Here is a 20,366-nt window from a genome sequence, read left to right on the forward strand (position 1 = left end):
GCTAGGAGAAAGGATCGGATGCGGAAAGACATGTTCCTGCTTTTGACACCGTCTTTTTTGAATTTGGTTCTTAAGTATTGAGAATGCTTAGAGGAGATTTGTTTTGAATGACATTAGAAATGTAGATGAATCTAAAAAAACTGGCCAATCTCTACCTTTTCTTCATGATAATACATTAAATTTAAAGATTTTCTAGTCAGTCTGAAAGACTTTGTTGAAAAATAAACCCCTGACACTATGCAATTTACATAACAAAATATATTTTCTCTTTGTATTTATCTTTCTCTCTTTTTCTCTCTCTCCCTCTCTCTTGCTTCCTCAAGCGTTTCTCACCCACCGAAATCGTAACACAGCCAAAATATCAACACCACAATCAAAACCCCTATAGTAACTAGTTCACTGTTCCCTTTGCACTCTAACTTTGCCGAAAAAAGAACCGAAAACATACCTATTGGCAATAAATTACTCAACGCTCGATTTCACCAGACCCGAGCTGTCAGAAGATTGTTTTACAAGCGACATCAACAACTTGAGCAATAAACATTTTACAGCACCCACACCGGTACGGTCGAGCATTGCCCGGTACAAGCCACCGAAAAGTGCGGCGAGATGCAGTGGGCTGGGATGGGATTTGTTTTATTTTTGCTATAATCTATTACCTTTTTTGATTTGGTTCTGGTTTTGTTTTATTGATCGAAACCGTTTCGCAGCGCACCGCTATCGTAAAACGTTTCGTCAACCGGTGCAGAATTCTGACGCGGTTAGTTTTATGTTTGTCCGTTGTTTGTCAACTCATCTGATGGATGATGTTCGGATACTGCTTTTCTTGTTATTGTAAATTGGTGTGTTGTACCTTCGCCTTAGTTTCTGTTTTTTCTGTTCACTTAGCGTAAGGTGTGTGTTTTAAACAAATAATTGCATACCTTTAGGAGCTACTTTTACTGGTGGACCATCAAGTAGAGCTACTGTTAGCATAATCCACCGAACCCTAATTCAAAAACTTAACTCTCACACACTTTGCATGCTGTTTGAACAACCAAACCTTCACACGGTACCGTTTAAACGTCACAAATGTCCTTTCTTCCTTCTGTTTTGTTTGCGAAGATGCTACAGGTCAGCATTTGCCGGTTGGCAAAACCTGCCTTTCCCGTGTGCGCCCGGTTCCTTCAACCGCGTTCTATCGCAGCAATAAAAAACGGCATCATTACGAAGTGATTTATCGGTCCCGAATGAGTTATTAATGAGGAAAATTGATTTATGGCTAGACTGTGTTACGAGACATCCGCGCGCACCCGCGATATCAACTTTTTTGGAACACACAGACACACTCACACACAAACACAAAATAACAACAAGGACAAAAAACACATCATTGCACCCACCCCCAAAATGGTCGGCAAACGAGCCCGCACGCAGTAGTAGCCGAGAAGAAGAGCGAACCACAACGGGAATGGGGATGAGGTGCAGTAAATTTATTGTCAATCACAAAGCGCCATCAAAAGCAGACCGGCAAGCATGAATACAAACTAATAATAAAAAAAAAAAATTGAAATACCTCCCCAACTGATTTGATGGATACAAAAACCTCCCCCCTCAATGCGAACGCGCCTAAATGTATGCAACCGTATTGGCGCAACTAACCATTCGCGCTGGGTCCGTATCGGGTTTCCCTTGGTGGATGTGTAGACCAAAATAAGGTTAGAGTTTTTGTGAGGCAGATGCGAATGGATTTAAATAATTTTCACCCATGCCAGATATCCCGGTTCCAGGGCATAAGCGATGGGCATGAACGGGCCAACTTGCTATGCACGCCCCACAGAAACTGTCAACAGCGCGAACTTATGGACAAATAATCACCCACTCGACTGGGCAGGAGAGTGGGCTAGGGTGGGAGGGTAACAAAAAAAAAGCCGAAACCATTCAACCATTCTCCTGTCAAGCCGGCAGGGACCAGAAGCCAATCGCTGCCAATAAAATATGGAACATCAGCGCTCACATTAAAACGCCATTGCTAATGTGTGCAATCGATGCTGTCTTCGAACCTTGTTATCAGGAGCCAAGGCTTAGCATACTTGCCGATAGGGGCTTGCAATGATATCAGGCATTTGTGTGCAATCTTCTTAACATACGCTGTCTGATTTGACTACCTTTCGTGGCAAATACAAAAAAACAAACAGTGTGAGGTTTCTTCGAGTAGCTGCAACATTATCTATCTCGAGAAGAGAAAACAGACAAATTGATCTAAGGTTATTGTTAGACAATGTTAGATACAAGTTCCATCCATCAAAGTGTTTGGTGTGTTTACTCTCAATTGTTTACTGCAAGCCTGATAACGCAACTCAGCTGATAACATCGAGCCCCCAGCGTAGTACAATTGAAAATTATTCCTCTACTTCTCAAAACGATCTTCTAATACTGTTATTCGTTTTGGCCTATTCGAGGTAGAGATAATGTCAAGTCAATAATTCGCTTATTGGAATTTACTCTCCAATTACTCTTTTGTCTGACCTTTTTCTACGTCTTTGCTTCACTCCCCCTGCTTTGACTGAATTCTCTGCTCTTGGCTTCTAAGGTCACGTCGGCCATCGCATGGTTTAATAGACTTGCTGAAAACACGTAGCTGAATAATTGGTCCTCACTGCGGGGGAAAGCTCTGGATGGGATTTGAACCCTGGTTCTGCCGTGTGAAGTTTGGCGACATTATCGTCTCCCCATCGGGCTGTCCCAAACTTGATTACCATACCTTGACTTGATTATATCTGCTGGATACTGCGTCTTAACCAGTGGCGGTTACTCTGGTTACTATGGTCCGCTAGGGGGCGCCTTGCCGATCAGAGATCCGGTCAACACTTTTGATTTTTAGGGGGAAAATATACAGGTGCCCCGGTTTAGAATGTCATTCATCCCCCGTCAACACTTTTGATTTAGATAGAAAACCCCTGCTGGGTGGTTTTGGGTTCCGACATCCATTCCGCCAACGTCCTCCAATCATCTTGATCCGCAACTGGTCTTAATGACAAAATCTGCGTCTGAATAACGTATTCATCAGAATAACGTATAACGTACGTCATGCAATTCGTGTATTCTTGGCCGTGGCCGTGGCTTCTTGGCCGTAAGCGTTTTTGTGTTTCATAGTGGACACATAGTTGCATTGATCCTACATCGAGCCAATACAAACTAACCCTTCGTACGCTGCTGCAGTTATTGATGTCATCCGTAAAGCCAAGAAGTTGTAGAGTTCAGATGAACATACTCCTTCCAGAAACGATGTTTAACAGCCACCAGGAAAGCTTGTACCGTCGTCTCAATGCCTTCGAGAGGCGCGAAAGATTTTTAACAGACCAAGGTTATGTAAATCGAAACCTCGAAAGATGCCTATTAAAATTTTTAACAAAGCGTAAAAGTTCGACTTATTTCAATAAAGCTAAATACTGCTGCTGTCTCACAACAACAATAAAAAACGATTGAAAAGAAAAAGTTACGTTTTGGAAAGAGGCGAATTTATTCAAAATTCTACATTTTACAATGTTCATACATCTCTTGTTTGTTCCCAATGGGACACCCCGATACAGGATAATTTCGATCACGCCCAAAAGAAATGCGGTGTCCACCAAAAATCCTCTAGCTGCAGGCGTTTGTTTTTCTTCCCCAAAGTTACACCTACTGCTAGGAACTATTGCTACTACTTCTAACATATGTGTAATTCTTTCATCGCATTAACTTAAAAATCAAGCTTAATCGACCAAGCGTCAAGCATGGATACGCCCGGTTTGCGCACGGTCACCACATCTCCGGCCCGTTCCAGTTCCAACCGACCTGTGGCTGCACCGGACGCATCCGTATAGAGTGTGGCCGCCGTTGGAGTCTTTCCCAAACCAACGATTATCACACGCTCTAACCAGGTGTCCGTTTGGTAGGATGCAGTGGTGTCAATTTTCCTGTAATTGGAGATAGACAGTGAAATAATCTTGTTGGAACTGACCCGCAACAAAGTCGCTACTTACCGGCTGCTTAGCACACCGTCACGGAATTCAAACTCCAGATACAGATAGTGTCCTCGCCGGTACTCGTAGCTTTGTTCGTCGTCAAGGTACAGCGTACCCTTTGCGCGTCCCTCCCGATCCAGTGCGACCGTTAGCGTGTACGGATCGTGACGCATCAGCGTCGAGGCACGCCGGATTCGCTCCTTCGTCGGCAGAATCGTTCCGCCGCGCTGGAACACCGGCACCTTGTAGCTGTCGACCGGGATCGCTTCCACGCCCGTACCGGTATGCTTGCGGTGTGTGTCCCAATCGTACCACCAATCACCCTGGCCATCAGCCCGCACCGGGAAGTAAACTTCACGGCTTCGCTGCTGCTTTTGATCCAGTACTGGCGCCACCAGCAGTTGATCCCCCAACAGGAACTGATGATCAATCGCAAACGCATTCACATCGGTCGGGTAATGAGCCAACAATGGGCGCATAATTGGCAACCCACTACGCTCATGCTCGTAGAACATGGTGTACCAGAACGGGAGCAATCGGTACCGCTTCCTTATCGCATCCCGAATAACTAGCTTCACATCCTCCGGGAACAGCCACGGTTCGCGTCGTTTCGTATCGATGTGGGCGTGCGAACGGAAAAACGGTTGGAACGCACCAGTTTGATACCAGCGCGAAAACAATTCTCCGTCAGGATTGCCAAAGAATCCACCAACGTCCGCACCGCAAAAGCTGATACCGGCAACGGCAAGCGATAGGCACATCTTAATGGACGCTTGCAGATGTCCCCAATCAGCCATATTGTCGCCGGTCCAAACGGCTGCATACCGCTGACTGCCAGCAAAGTGTGATCGGGTTAAAATGAACGGACGCAGGCGGCCCTGTCCACGTCGCAACAAACCATCGAACGTTGCGATCAGCTGCATGTGTCCGTAAAGATTGTGCACATCACGATGCTCCAACCCGCCGTGGTGCACGTTGTCTTTGAGCATCGTTACTTCCGGCCCGTTAAATACGGACGGTTCGTTCATATCGTTCCAGATGCCAACCGTTTCTGACTGTTCGCGAAAGTTTTCCAACAGATACTGGTCCGCATAATGGCGGCGGGCATCCGGATTGAAGAAATCCACGTAGCTTGCCGCACCCGGCCAACACCAGCCCTCGTAATCGGCACCATCTTTGTTCTTCACGTACAGTCCCCGGTCGGTACATTCGTTGTGGAAGAAGTAGCCACCGTCTCGCTTGATGTGCGGATCGATGATGATTGTAAGATGGCGTCCAAGTTCGGTCAGATTGCGAATCATCTCGACCGGATGGGGGAACTTGTGGTGGTCCCAGGTGAAGTATCGCTTCCCATCCGTATACTCAATGTCCAGCCACATCGTGTCCATCGGGATGTCGTGTTCGTCGAACTTGGCCGATACCGTCTCCACGTCCCGCTCGTCGTTGTAGTTCCAGCGGCATTGATGGTAAGCGATCGCGTACAGTTGCGGTAGTGGACCTTTGCCCGTTAGGTCGGTATACTGGCGGAATGCATCGTTGGGGCCGGGTCCAAGCAGTACGAACACGTCCACGATGCCACTTTCCGAGATGAAGTTCGCTGCCGGTGGTTCCGTCTGACTGTTCCATGATACCAGATTTACTAGCGAGGAAACGACATCCGTGTCGCGATTCGTGCTAAACACATCAACCCACGTTTCGGCCGCATTCAGCCAAAAAACGCCCACGGTCGATGTTTCCCCATGTCCGTACAGAACCGGCACGGAACCGTACAGCGCCATACCATTGTTAAGCTCGTACTCAAACACATCCAAATTGTACAACCGGTAAGGATCCGTCCCCTTGGTGGCCGTGTGTCGTAACGCGAACGTATCCGCATGTTCCGGTACACCGAACAGTACCTTTGCCTGCGGGAAGGTAAAGTCTAGCGCCAACCCTTCCGGACCCTTCGGTTTGGAGTCGTGATGGGATTTAAAGTTTTCCTCCCACGCACCCGGATCGTCCGCTTCATCCGTTTGCTCTACCTGCTCACGTCCCTCTTTCGGTTCCGGTTCCGCCTGCCCGTCCACATTCGGATCCGGCTTTGGTTCCGGTTTGTGGCGTAGGTGCTCGAATCGCATCATACCTTTACCGTTTGCTGTCAGCACCAGCTTACCCTGCTGGAAGAAGTCCACCTTGAAGGGAGCGACCTGGATGGCAGCTTTCACACCATCCCCCTCACCACAGCCCACCATAATCAACGTTCCGGATGTGCTTTCCACCTTTGTCGGGCCGTACTGTGGTTCCTGTACGAGTGCATCCTGGACCCGGTACCGGACACTCAGTGGTTGCCGCTCGTCCACCTGCAGATGAAACGTGCCGCCACCCTTGACACAGGCCAGCTTCAGTGTGTACTCGTGCTTGGTACGCTGATGAGCGAGCGTCAGCGTAATGTACTGCTTGAACTGTTGCAACGACTGGGGCAACACCTCGAACTCGCTTGTCTGCGGTTCGAGCGAACGCAACCGGCTAAAGAAAGCAAACGCGCATCAGAAAACCCGTAAATGGACACCAGGGAGGTTTGGACAACTTACCGACAGAAGCTGCTCTGTTCGCAGGTCTTGAAATTGTTCCGATCGACACTTGCCACTGTAGCGAACAGGTAGCAAAGTGCAACCAGCAACATCCGGCCCGTTCCGGCCATCCTTAATGCACTCTCTGCTAGCTTACTTCCTACTGACGCGTGCAATTGATTCTGTCTTTCTTTTGACCAAGAGATGCTGCTTCTCCAGGTGAAATTACAGGTGACAACGAAAAAACTTCCTCACCGCAGACAACGCAAAAAACCTTCACTTCCCGTGCGTTTCTACACTTCCGTACATCAGCCCGGAACCGGAGTCCAGCGATTGCCTTTGCGAAGGTGAACGGTGCACCCGCAAAACGCCGTTTGCAATGTCGACTCGAACCTTTCCAACGATACGCGATACACGTAAGATTGGGTGAGCGTTGTGTGTGTGTGTATGCCAAAGTGACAGTTCGGTTCCGATTTTTTTACAACCATCGTTTACAGCTTTTTTTAAAAGCTCATTTTACCTCCAATATACAGGTCAATGGCACCGTGACAATGCTCATTTTATAGTTGGAATATTGTTTTCATTAATATTTCCTCTTCAATTCGGTACTAGTAGCGCATCAAATCGATTTGCAATGCGAACAGCACAGACACATGGTTCATCGACCGTAGGTCGACATTTGATGCCCTCTCGCTCACACACATCGAATTGGTGCGCGTTTGACGTTAATCAGCTGACGTAATGGGATTCTGCCACCGGTTTGTTTGGGAGGGAGCGTCAAACACAACAGCTGATGACGGAGCTTTCTAAATACGAAAACTAAAAAACAAACAAATTTTAAATTTTATGCAAGGAATGGTTAAACCCTTTCAAGTTTTAAATGGTTTAACGAGTTTCATTTTTGATGAAATAGATTCAAATAGCCAACCAATATTGAATAGAACAGAACGCAGCTTGAAATTTTCACCCAAAAAGGGGGTGTTGCTGTTCGTTGCAGGAACAACTACTGGCCTGCAAATCACTGTAAAAGAGAACTTTTTGCCCTCCAATAATCATTTCTACCTCGAGCAGGGATAAAATTTAAACACATTATAGTTTAAGACCAGAAAAATTACACTTTCTCCGAATTATTCCCTGTATTTTACCTATTTACCGCTTTTTCTTGTGTGTAAACAAATTCCATGCTAACGAAAGCTTTCTGTCAATCGCGACCTCCTGATTATCCGTGGCATTTTGCATATTTCAGACCAAATGCTCTGAGTGTGTGTGTGTGTGTGTGCGTGTGTGCATTGTGGGATGACGTTTTTGCCACATAAATAATCCGTATTTCACCGTGTATTCTACCTTTCGCAAAAACATTTGCCTCGTACCACATTTCCACCCCACAAAAGTGCCAGATTTGTGTGACGATAAAGCAACCAAACGCTTGGCAAAAGGGAAAGGATGAAAGAACCGGACGCGGATGGGAGTGGCCCCATCGTACGGCCCCAGGAAGCATCAATGGCAACACGGGAAGTGCAAACGCAGCAGACGGAGATAGCGGCTTCGATTGTAAGCGTGTCATCTTCATCATCGGCGGTCTCTCGCATCGAGGGCCTTCCTCTCTGTCGATGGGTTTTACGTCTTACCTTTGTGCTTTTTTTTAGGTTCGCTCCAGTCTGGCCGAGGTAGAAACCCAAGCATCCGCGATGCTGAATCATCTCGAGTACGTACGGGCCGGACAGAAGCAGCAACCGTCACCATCCCGCCAACCGCCGAGCAGAGATTCGTCCGACGAATCACCGACACCATCGTACGGGCTTGATCCACAGAAGAAACCACACACCGAGGTTCTGGCGTCGCTAGAACTGCTGCTAACGAATTTACTGGCGGAGGACGATGCCGGTCCGGAACAGCAAGAGTTTGTGCTACCCCCGCTGGACGAAGCCTCGCATCTGGCTATTCTACAACACTCGACCGCTGCCTATCTGAGTGCGCTGGAACGGCATCAGCTGGCAAGGGTTGTATCGCGGCTCGCAACCGACACCGTCCGATGGCTCGGTGGACTGTTTAAGTTCACCGAAAGTAGCGCCAACTACTGCCGGGATGATGCAGAATGTACGCTGCAAGCGATCCGGCTCGCCCTAGTCCACCAACAAGGTGAGGCACGAGCGGAAGCCCGCCCACCACCATCCTCCCAGACGATCTATTTGGCCGAACTGAGCCAACTGTTTACGGTGCAGCATGCGTGCCGGTACCTAGGACTACCACTGTCCTGCATACGTGTCGTGCCGTGCCAGCGGGCGGAAGATGCGCCGGATCGGTGCGGTGGACGGATGGATCTCCAGCAGCTAAACCACATGCTCACGATGGATGAGGCGGCCGGACGGCAACCGCTATTGCTGATCGCTACCATCGGCAGTCCGCTTACCGGCGTGTCGGATGATTTGCAAGTGCTCGGTTCGATTTGTACCGCACAGCGCATCTGGCTCCACTGTCAGGGGCTTGGATTGGCCGGGCTGGCCGTTGCAGCCACCTGGCTGGGCAAGGTTAGTGCCTATTGAATGTAGTTTTAGTATCGTTACAATTTACCACAGGTCAAATTTTAATTAAACAGAGCGCTTAGCCAGCAATTTTTGGCGTTTAGCCTCAATTTTTACACATAGAGAGCAAATTTCTTTTTAATAATAAAATATGATATATTTTTTTCTTCGCAGACCTGTAATTTTATACATTATAACATCAAACCAAACAAATTTATCATTATATGGTTCAGTTAAAGTTACATAATTTTAAAACAAAAATTTATTCTTAGCATTTATTTTCAAATACTTCAAAAATCAATTGAATTTCCGCGCTAGCAAACAAAAAAACTAATTACTATCATTTACTTCCTTTTTTTTCTTCCAGTCGAAACGGGTACCCAACTCAATGACGCTCAGCCTTAACAGCTGGCTCGGTTTGACCGGTGTACCGTCCGTGCTGGTGCACAAAGCACGAACACTCACCGCCAAACCGAGCACCGTTTTCGACAGTGACCCGATCCTGTCCAACCGTGTGTCGTGCTTGAGCGTTTGGTCGGTACTGCAGGCGCTCGGTGCGGACACTGTGATAGAGCGCATCTTTTCCGCATTCGACTCCTGCCAGGCACTTGGCAAAATATTGCTTCAATTCGAAGGAATCAACGTACTGGTATGTGTGATTTTTATACCTCAAAAACCGTCTCTTCATAATGCAATTACCCAACACAAGTGATGATAATTTCTCTTTTCATGGAGTTACAGTACCACTGCTACTGATTGTTTATTTCGATTTTGGTATGCTAGAATTCGGAACGAATTTCTCATATAAAAGTTTATGAGTACTCTAAGGAACTCGGTAAAGCTGTCATTTATAACTCATTTGTGTATAAAAATAAACCAGGGTATGTAAATAAATTAATTTTCACATAATTTTACTAAAGGTGCATGACAAAAAAACATACAATTTAAGCAGCATTTTTTTCGATTCGATTTGATGTAATTAATTGTTCAAGGATTGGGTTCCTAACACTGATGGAACACCGTGCTCTCTGAAACAAGACATTACAAAGTTGTCCTATTTAAATCGTGCTAAAAATAATGTTAGAAATACATCAACTTTTTTTTTATTTGTAGAACATCAACAATACTCCCTCAGTAACATTACATGAAAATTTATTTATTTATACGCTTAGTTTTATTTTTATATTCAAACGAGTTATTTATTACAGCTTTACCAAGTTGCTCAGAGTGCTCATAAACTTTTAGACGAGAAATTCACTCTGAATCCTAGCATACCAAAACGAAACGAAAAATCAGTAGTACAAATCAAAAATATATTGGCACTCATCAATAAATCTTGGGACTTGGGAGGTTTCGCAAGGATATCCTCTAATACCGACATCACGCCTCTCATAACAGCTGTGACTACTCGCTTTCAAAATTCGATTTTGATTCGAATCCTGAAAGAGTATTAGGATTAGGAGAGGTCTTTGCGATTCAAATTCCAAAAGAGTTTAAGCACGCTTTGCGATTCGAATCAAATCGAAAGTGTTTGTAAAAACTTTTTGTTAGAAGTTTATTTAAATCACTCATTCATTCCTACTCAGTAACGCATAACACTAAACAAAGCGTTTTTGTTTTTTTCCTCCCCACAGAGCAAGATAGCGGTTAATGACTCGAGTGAACAGTATCGGCAATATCTAGAAAATTCTGCAAATTACGATGTACGTTTGTAGTATATTTAGTTTGCTCCGCTCCAAACGCACTAATCACCTCCCTTTCACCCCATTTTCCACTTTCCTACTGCAGGTTCTGTTCGATCAAAGTATACCGGTGCTACTGTTCCAGTTTGATGGACACACGGACAAGCAGAACCGAACGGAACCGGATTCCGAACCACAGGCAGCGACAAAAACGACAGCAACGAATACGACCTCTCCAACACCACCAGCAGACGCAGAGCCAAAACACGATCCACAAAACGTTGAGAAAAACGCATCCAACGCCCAGTACTACGATCGCCTTAACAGCTGGCTCGGGCAGATTCTGCTGCGTGACTGTGGTCAGCTAGGTTTGGAAATGATCGAACACGAACAGCACGGTATCTGCATCCGGTACTGTCCGTTCGTGCCCGGGTACGGTGAGCAGATGCCACGGCTAACGCCGGATATGGTCGCCGCGTTTGCCGGTTGCATCGAAACGCAGATCGAGATACTGCACTCGACGATACGGCACCGGGCACGGTTCCAGCAGCTGGTAGCGGAGAGTGGTGTGCTGCGGTTGATCGAGCTGCACGATTGGGCCGGTCTCGGCGGGGTGTATTACGTGCCGGAAGGGTGGGAAACGTTGCTAACCGATCAGGCAAAGGGCGAGCTGAACAAGTTGAATACGGCGCTGGTGGAAGCGCTGCAAGCGACCGATAGTGCATTTTCTCACGCCGAAAGCAGCGACGGGTTGATCTGTGTTAGGTAAGTTTTTGTTTTTTTTTTTGTTTTACGATGCTAGTTGATTTTGTAACGCTAAGCTCTAGTGATGCGAAATTTGTGCCGAACCGTTCCTTCAATGGGGAACGATCGAACCTAAGTTTAAATAGAATTACTAAATGGGTTTTTAATTTTATCTAATCAGGTTCTACATTTTTCAGTCGATTAGAATGTTAAAACATGCACTCTATTTTTGTTTTCCTGTCCAGAGCAACGCTCAAAGTTGCAAAGCAGTGTTAACGCTTGCTCTATTTGGGTTTTGCAAGATAAGGTGAATCTCATCCGGGTCTCTTCTCTCATAGTGAGGACTGCCAATCCAACTACGTGGTATCAGCAAGTCTAGTAAGACATTCGATGACTGGCGTGATCTAGTAACTCGTTAAGCCGAGAAAAAGAAGACGATCTTGCGATATATTGTCTAACATGTCAATCCCATGCGTAGTTTACTGTTGTAGAAAATTTCAATTGTGTTAGTTTAAAAACTTACCCGCTGAAGATGTTGTGCTAAGATTCGAAGGGTATTAAAATCTCCCCCACAATCTTTCATTCTTTTCAATCAGATTTGGCATGGTAACGAGCGAAACGGATGTGGAGGAGTTGCTAGACCTGGTGGTACACACAGCCCGCGTAGTGCAGGAAAATTCCAAAATCCTTGACACGATGTCCGAAATCCTAAAGAAAGGCATCGAGGCGGCCACGATCGATCTACAACGCGAGGCAGAGGAAAAACTGTGGCAGGAAGGCATACTGCGACAGGTGCCTCTGGTTGGGCGTGTCGTTAATTGGTGGTCACCGCCGGCAAAGGAAACTGGCATGAAGGGTCGCAGCCTTAACCTGACGCAGGGTGTCGTCGAGAGTACGGAAAACATTTACAAGTAAGTTTTAAACCGTCTATGGTCGAATGCTGTCCTTTTCGGGGGGTTTGAACAATTCTAGCAATTTGCATCGTCATCCCCCCCAACAGGTACCATATGCAGATGACACCGAAAACGTCCCATCAGCTACCGGGCAACAAGGGTCCACCGGCACCACTGGTACAGAAAGCAATCAATGCTGATCCGGACGAACGGTCCGTACAACATTCGCGCAACGCTAGCTCGAGCAGTGAACTGTCCGGTACTGGGTCGGCTAATCGTACCACTGCGACCATTCCCGCGCTTGGAAAAACACCCAACTCGCCAACGCAGCCTCCCCAATCGCCTCCTCCTGCTTCTGTCGCTCCGTCAACCACGAAGCCTTCAACACCGTCGAATGCTGCAACCGTACAGCCCGTTGCTGAACCACAGTTTACATCGACTCCGGACGGTGGTGGTGGTGCTACAACCGAACCTTAGAACGATGACACACAAACACAACACTCTCACACACACACACACAAACACTTACATAACCAAACTCGGATAGGAAACACGTCTATAGTAGTGATGGGTAAATCCCTCTTTTTCCCCGAAGTGTCCGAAACTCCGGACTAATGCGGATTTAACTTTGGATTTCTCTGCATTACTCCAGAATAACCTGAGGATTAATCCAGTTTTTATACGTCGGAGTTGGAGTGGATTCAATAATCCATTCCGGAGTTACCGCCACTATTCTATAGTAACAGCATATGATTCGTACCCGGAGCTATCGAGTTCGTGAGTTTACCAAAGCTTTTCGTTTTTAGAAGGTTTTAAGCTTTTATTTCTGTTCCTGTGCGTTGAAAAGAGATGGTCCCCCTTCCTTTTACAGGGCTTCTTACTTGATAATGTAAAAGCATCAATGTTTATGGTAAACATTTCAGATGAAATTCTACACTAACCTTGATGAGAATTGTACACTTGGTACACTTGATGCTTTTACAATATTAACAGATAAACCCTGTATCCTTTTCCAATTCACAACCAACCCCAAAGCCCACACTTCTCCCTACAATTGGAACACCATTCCATTATAGCTTGTAATGCTAAAGCAATTGCTTCGTTGGACCAAGAGCAGAGCAATCGAAAGGAATCGAGCAAAGCTGCTTCCTACTGTCGATCGTGCTCACGGGTCATTTGTTTTTTTTTATCCCTCCCATCCACCCTTACTTTTGGATTATTTGTTATCGTTTCTACACAATAAGCATTGTGCTTACCTAGTATTAGTAAGAGCGTGTTGTGTACCGGTGTAGCACAGCACAGGACAGCATTTGTGGAATATGGCGGTCATCGCGGCGCACCCTTACGTGTACGTGTAGTATTGTTGATCTATTTGTTTACTTCATTGATTTTAGTTTTTAATTTACCCAAAAAAAAAACCTAGAAAAAAAAGGAAAACACAAGACAACACGGCGCAAGCCGTCATACTTAAAATAAACAAAAAAAAAAGAAAACACATAAAGTACAGCTCGCACTTTATAAGCCAAACCGTGTTGGCACATACACAAACATAAACACACCCCACACGCGGTTTAGTAGCAGGCACTGGATAGATTAGGACTAAAAGAAGAAGAAAAAACAAAATAATACCAACACACCCACACAACTACAACAACCAAATAGAAATGAAAAAGCTTTAGAAAATTTTCTTACTATCAGATTGGCACGTGTATACGCGTTGCCTTAACATTAGCTCTTCTAGACTTACCTCCGTACCGCTGTAAGATAGATGTTTTTTCCTCCTTTTTTTTTTTTTTTTTGGTTGGTTTCGTCCACTCCGTTTTTCCCGAGTTATACCGTGTTACAAGTTTTCTGACGAAGCGAGCGTACACTGTGTCCGGACAAAAGTTGTTCGTGCAGCACGGGCCAGGGATACGAAATAATTGATAAAACATATTCAATCAATCAAAAGAAATTTTATATTTATTTCACAAAGTTCGCATCATCAACCAGCATTGATTTTATCATAAAAATAATTGCATCTTTTGATTAAAAATGATTAACCCGTTTTTTTCCAAACTCGACGTTCAAAAATTGTCCGTACAACGAAAATACACACAGTTTATCGAACCCGATCGATCCAGTCAATATTGCATATGTCACCCTTTAGCTGCAATTACGCTCTGCAGACGCTTTTCTATCGACAAAGTCAATGTTGAAGTTGTTTCAGAAGCAAAAAATTGTTCCCATTCTTGCATCAGAGACCCTTTCACAGCTAGTTTTTTATTCTCGATCGGGGGCTCTCGAATTTTGCGCTCAAAAAGATTCCACAAATTCACAGTAGGATTGTGGTATGGAGACTGGGGTGGATGCGTAAGCATTGTTTTGACGTTGTGCAGCAACCATTCCTTGGATCAACTTAGAAGTATGCTTCGGATCATTATACTGGACATGGTGAGCATTTGATGCATGGCTCAATTTTACAGTACTTGCTTTCAAGTTTTTTTTTTTTCAGAATGTCCAAATACTTGGATCGATCCATTGTCGAATTATTTAACGTCAAGTTATTAGTGCCATTTGCACTAAAGGCATCCCAAATTGAGCATCACATTCGGTCGCTGATTTTGTTTATCCAATTGAGTATTTGGATCGCGCCAAACTCTCACCAGTGACACGAAAATATTGAATTGAATTTCCTCCACTTCTTTTGTTTATTTTTTAGTATGTCAATTACAGTTTAACACCCATTAGTTTTGGGCATATCACTCTTTCATATTTTTGGTAGAGATCTTCGTAGAAATGTAACCTCGATATCCATTCTCCATCCATCAATTCTGTACTGTTTGAGGACTGACTTCGATATTTGCGTACAATGTCATGCTTTCTCGAAGTTTGGAGTGGCTAAACTTTGAATTTTGTTTGACTTCGCGTAGGATAATGCGTTTCTGAAGTCTAAAGGCTTACCAGCAACATTTTACGGACTCTTAGGGTAACGACTCTCAAGGCATTTTGCTTTCTAGATGCGGGGCACGAACTTGCTTCAAATGATTCTTTTCACTGGCCTACACTGTATGGACGATTTTTGACACAGTGTATACCGCAAACAGGAAAAAGCAGCAGCAATCAAAATTAATAAAAAATGTGCATTTCATTAAAAGAACGTAGAGATGCGTCAACGCACACATACACACAAATAATACAATCTTGTAGCAATAATACAAACCCCTCTATAGAAACACACGTGCGTAAACGAATGTGTTATCAGAAGAAGAAAATGAAATAACAAGCAAAGCAATATACGAAGATATAAAACGTTACACACAGATATACGCATACAGTTTTAGACGGTTCGTTTTTTTTTAAACATAATAGTAAAAAAGAGAGAAACAGGCGGCTCAAGCACGGCTTCCGTTCGACGCTCGAAGAGTAATGTGTGGATGTGTCCAACATGATGATTTTCAAAATATAAGTATCCTACCGTATCCAGCATGGAATTCTCGGTTCTTCCGTGTCCCAAGACTAGACCGTGAGGAGCAACGGTCCCGTCGGTCATCTAATGGCATACGGGACTTGCTGCTGATGCCACATAGTTGGATAGTTAGTTGTCACTACGGGGGAACAGTCTATACGGTGTTTGAACCCCGGTCCTGTTGTGTGACGACCGGAGCCGTTGTCACCTCTTCACCGTGCTGCCATTTTTAAAGCTTTTCCGCACCCAAATCCCGTTGATCCTCTCGGTCTAGTCTTGGGACACGCAAGAACCGAGAATCCCATCCGAACCTTTTCCCCCGTTGGTCAGAATTGATTACCCAACTACGTGGTATCAGGAAGTGAAGTTAGTCATTGTATAGGCCCAACCAAGTCAGAAGACCTTAAACTCGTGTGAGGATTAATCAAACCAAGAAAGCGAGAAATCTATACAGTTTGAGATCGCTAACTATCGACTGCTTCCGCATTATAGGCGGTTTTGTTTAACTAGCTGAGTGACACAGTGAGCCGTAATGGAAGTCGTGCATATCGCCTCAAAAAGATAGCAGTTGTTACAAATGCCGGACGGTTGGTTTCTCTCCGTTTTCTCTCTCTCTCTCTCTCTCTCTCTCTATTTCTCTCTCTCTCTCTTTACGCTCCTGCCACAAACATCACCAGAGTGTGATATACTAAGCTCCCTATACGAGAAAGTAGACCACATAGGGCTTCTAGTGCAAAACAGTTCTTTATAATCATTATGCTCTCGAATTCCTGTTCCCATATCCCGAAAGAAAATATTTTCCGTTTTTTCAAACAAGCAAGTGGTTTGTTAACAAATATTCTTGTAAATAAGTGAATAAAAAAAAAGATCGTGAACAAACTCTTGTGCAAAATCACAAATGTGATGTGTCGTTAATGCGTTCTCTTTGGCGAAGTTTTTGACTCGATCGTACATTCCTCTAGCCTCTAGTCTAGGCAACGGTAACTCGCTCATTATTGGTCCGATCGGGGCCGTTCCCGTATACTGTTGGATGCGTCTTTGAACCGCGCGTCTTTTTGTCCAGCACCTCTTCCCGATCCCTGCTTCTCCTCCTGGCGAAATATTCCATTAAAACCCTTTTTCGCAGTTTTTCCCCAATAACTGGGGTCGTGGGTGGAGCAATCAGGGTGGGATGTTCGACAAAATGGCATGCGGAACGTCCCCATCGGAGCCGCAAAGACCGAGTTACCGTCGATTTTCGACGGGAATGCTGTTGGTGGATTTTCCCGGGAGTTTTTGCAAAATCGTTTCGTTTAATATAAAAAAAAACCTGTTGTGGGGGTCTTTTTAAAAGATATTTAAAGAAAGAAACAAAAATGAGAATGAATAGCAGCCAACGAGCATACAAGATCCGGGTGGTTGCGATCGGTGAGGACGCCAGCAGTCATGAAGATGGTGAGGGAACGGATCCGTCGAAAAATGGCCCGCTCGATCCGGAAGACCGCTGTACTATTATGACAAAGGTCCAAGGGTATAAGCAATACAAGAAACGTAAAGTACGTGGAAAAACGGAGGCTGGACAGATGCAAATTGATACTTTCGCGGCACGCAGGAGTTCTCATCGGAAAAGACTTCCGATGAGAAACTCTTCGTTTTGGAACAGTCGCACAATGTTCAAAATGATCGACTGTGGGCGCTGACGTTACAAACCCGAGGTTCTGGAGAAGGTTGTGGCTCCGGCACTTCAGGATCTCTACGGGAAGGATGCTTACATTCTCCAACAAGACGGCTAAATAATGTTTCTAAACATTGAAAAGTTTCTAAATATGATGTTGGCCAAGCAAAGCGAGTAATTCCAAGATCTGGGACGAAATGCCGATGGACAGATGCGTGCGTTTCGTTTTAGAAACTTCTCAAGCTCGTGATAAAGTACAAAAGGGGAGAGAGGCTCGAATTTAAATCTAAGATTTCAATTCCAAATTTAAAAAATCTCAAGCTCGAATTTTAAATTCGAGCTATTGCGAGCCAAAATTTCTGATCATTTTATGCGCCGCTAAGTGCGCAAAGCACTTGGCGGTGTTTTTTTTTTCTCAACCAGCTGAGAAAAATTCGACTCATTTCGGGAAAATGCTACCTATTATGTTCTTCTGTTACTCAAAATCAAATTTTGATGCAAAATTTGCTTAAGCTTTCCGATACAAACAAGATTGGAGTATTTTTCTCATCGAAGGAAGCAAATAATTTTGCAGCACAACGAAATGCAAATCGGAATGAAAGCTTTCTATTTCACTTTTTTAATAATAAATCAAATTTGGAATGAAAATTTTCTGATCATCCAGCACACAACACAGGTTAATAAATAATCATTCTTTCCCATTCTCCGATCATTGACTTGAACTGCTTTGAAAAACTTACCACAAAGGGTTTGTAAGCGACGAACCCCTGTTTCCCAACAGTCGTAAGTATTCTTTCTATTTAGTTTTCGGGTTTTTTATTGAAATCATTATGTCCTTTTTTTCCCATTCATTGTTCAATCCCATTATTTGTTGTTTTTTTTCCATCCATTTCATCATTGGTTGTGGTTATGTTTAGCGTTTCGTTTTGCTCACGTCCCTATCCCTTCGCTTCCAACTTCCTATCGCATATCGATCCCTGCACATCGATCGATTGGTTGGTATAATTAACTCTGTTTATTGACTTTGCCGGTAGAATGTCTTTTTTCAATGTGTATTTGTGAGAGTGTGTGTGTAGTAGTTATGTTCTTTTTCGATGTAGTGTTTTCTATTTCGATTTGCTACTTTTTGTTTGTGTTTTCTTTAGTCCGGCTGTTTTATGATGTTGCTTGTCTTTTCTTTTACTATTTTCACACTTTCTTGTTTCTGATTGAACTATTTTTCTTCTCAGCGTTTTTTTCCTTTTGCTTCCAATCAATTGTTCTATTGTTCTACGCTTCATCTAAGAGAGACGTTTTAGTTTTTTTCTGTTTTACATTAGTTTTTGTTGTTCTTGTTTGTTTGCTTTTTTTTTTTGCTGTGGTTGTGAAGAATACATGTCACCAGCATTACTAACTGGATTTTGTTTTAAACACCTACCAAAAAAGAGTTATGGTTTTAATTTCATTCGTTTAACATGCGTGTGTTGTGGGTTTTTTAAAGGATTAGTAGGTTTTCGCTTTTCCGTTCGAGTTTGAAGTGTTAATTTATCCTATCCGGTAAAGAAGGTCACGTGTTCGATCACGTGTAGGGTTTTCTTTTGTTTGACATTTGTTTCTTTCCTTTAGGGGGGAACACTGCCTGATTTCTAGCATTGTTGATGTGTATATTTATATATAGTATATATACTTATATACGGTATTTTATATCTATGTATATTAAAGGATGAAAAATGCTGACTGTTTTTTTACTTTATACTGCTGTTCTCTCATTATCTTCTTCGCCATCGTTGCCAACGCTTTTTCCAAGTTGCGAGAAGAGACAGAGAGAGAGAGATCTGAAGACTCCCTCCACACTTGGAACCGCGTCCATTTATTGTTTTGACGTGTGCTAGCCGCGTGGATAATGGGTTGTATGTCAAACAGTTCCAAGCATTTGCCCAATACATCACCGCGACACCATTTGCGCACAATTCTTATTTTACAAACGTTGCTTTGCTTTGCGCCAACTACAAGTACAGTACATACGACAAACAGAGATAACGCATTACGAAATGCAAACGAGACACGACAATTTAGTACAGCACAGAGACGTGTTCCTTATGCACCTTACTTAGTAGCTTACATCAGTTTTTCGGGATTTCGGGGTTTTTTTTTTTTTGTTTACGGTGACACTGCTTTCAAACATGGCGGAAAGAAAGGGAGAGATAGCACACAGACACCTGAAGGGCCTTCAGCAGAAAAGGTGAAAACGAAGGTAACTCTTGGCTCACAAAGCGTCACAAATATTCTTCCATTAAACAACTCTGATGGAAAGTCTCGTAACAGGGAGTACTCTGTCTCTGCGTGTCTCTTGGACTGTGTTGCTGTCAGATGTTTGACGCCATTCCCTGCCATTACTGAATATCTGGTTCATCCTACCCAAAGCAACCCACATCATCAACCCTGCAATAGTGACATGGCGTGCGCTGGTCGCACGGTTTACTCCACCGGAAGTCCTTGCCAGTCGGCCATCTTGAATGGTAGTGTAGATGAGAGCTGATCCGTGCAATGATCGGTGTTGTTGGTGGTGTAAAAAAATGCACAAATGCAATATGTATGTATGTATGTATGTGTGTGTGTGTGTGTGTCTGTGTGTGCGCGCGTATATTCGAGATATAAACAAGTCCCATATGTATATACTCCTGCAGACGCCCAATTGTGCACACAACACTGGTCGATGTTGAGCAATTAAAGTTTCCATTACTTGATTCGTTTATCAGCCTTGTATTGCCTATTGGTAGTGTTCAGTTAAAAAAGTTACACACACACATATATAACTTTACACGGCCAGCACGTTTTCGTTGGTCGTTCACCGTTCACGCTCTGGCTCGGGCACCAAACCTCCCTAAGAACGCTGGAACATTATTGTT

At 44.3% G+C, this 20,366-nt stretch overlaps 6 protein-coding genes across 6 annotated transcripts in view; 4 read left to right on the top strand and 2 right to left on the bottom strand.

Moving 5' to 3' along the window:
* Nucleotides 1-20,366, top strand: part of LOC126556789 (alpha-1B adrenergic receptor-like) — a 462,834-nt gene that overhangs the window by 360,325 nt on the left and 82,143 nt on the right. The window lies entirely within an intron of this gene.
* The window catches only part of LOC126561477 (cytochrome c oxidase subunit 6A, mitochondrial), a 382,637-nt gene that overhangs the window by 259,404 nt on the left and 102,867 nt on the right, over nt 1-20,366 (top strand). The gene's annotated exons all lie outside the window — the stretch shown is intronic.
* The window catches only part of LOC126563239 (sesquipedalian-1), a 228,175-nt gene that overhangs the window by 182,572 nt on the left and 25,237 nt on the right, over nt 1-20,366 (bottom strand). The window lies entirely within an intron of this gene.
* LOC126567869 (prolyl endopeptidase FAP) overlaps nt 1-20,366 on the top strand; it is a 299,756-nt gene that overhangs the window by 147,271 nt on the left and 132,119 nt on the right. The gene's annotated exons all lie outside the window — the stretch shown is intronic.
* On the bottom strand, nt 3,677-6,666 carry LOC126567891 (neutral alpha-glucosidase AB). Its single transcript, XM_050224240.1, has 3 exons — nt 6,557-6,666; nt 4,005-6,491; nt 3,677-3,938 (listed from the first exon to the last, which is right to left on the bottom strand). Exons 1-3 carry the CDS (start codon nt 6,664-6,666, stop codon nt 3,722-3,724), a joined length of 2,814 nt encoding a protein of 937 aa, XP_050080197.1. The 3' UTR covers nt 3,677-3,721.
* LOC126568147 (pyridoxal-dependent decarboxylase domain-containing protein 1) lies at nt 7,966-12,853 on the top strand. Its single transcript, XM_050224577.1, has 7 exons — nt 7,966-8,086; nt 8,182-9,063; nt 9,425-9,706; nt 10,692-10,760; nt 10,846-11,504; nt 12,080-12,394; nt 12,484-12,853. Exons 1-7 carry the CDS (start codon nt 7,979-7,981, stop codon nt 12,851-12,853), a joined length of 2,685 nt encoding a protein of 894 aa, XP_050080534.1. The 5' UTR covers nt 7,966-7,978.

This window comes from Anopheles maculipalpis, chromosome X (assembly GCF_943734695.1).
Source record: "Anopheles maculipalpis chromosome X, idAnoMacuDA_375_x, whole genome shotgun sequence".
In the NCBI taxonomy this organism is placed as follows: domain Eukaryota; kingdom Metazoa; phylum Arthropoda; class Insecta; order Diptera; family Culicidae; genus Anopheles; species Anopheles maculipalpis.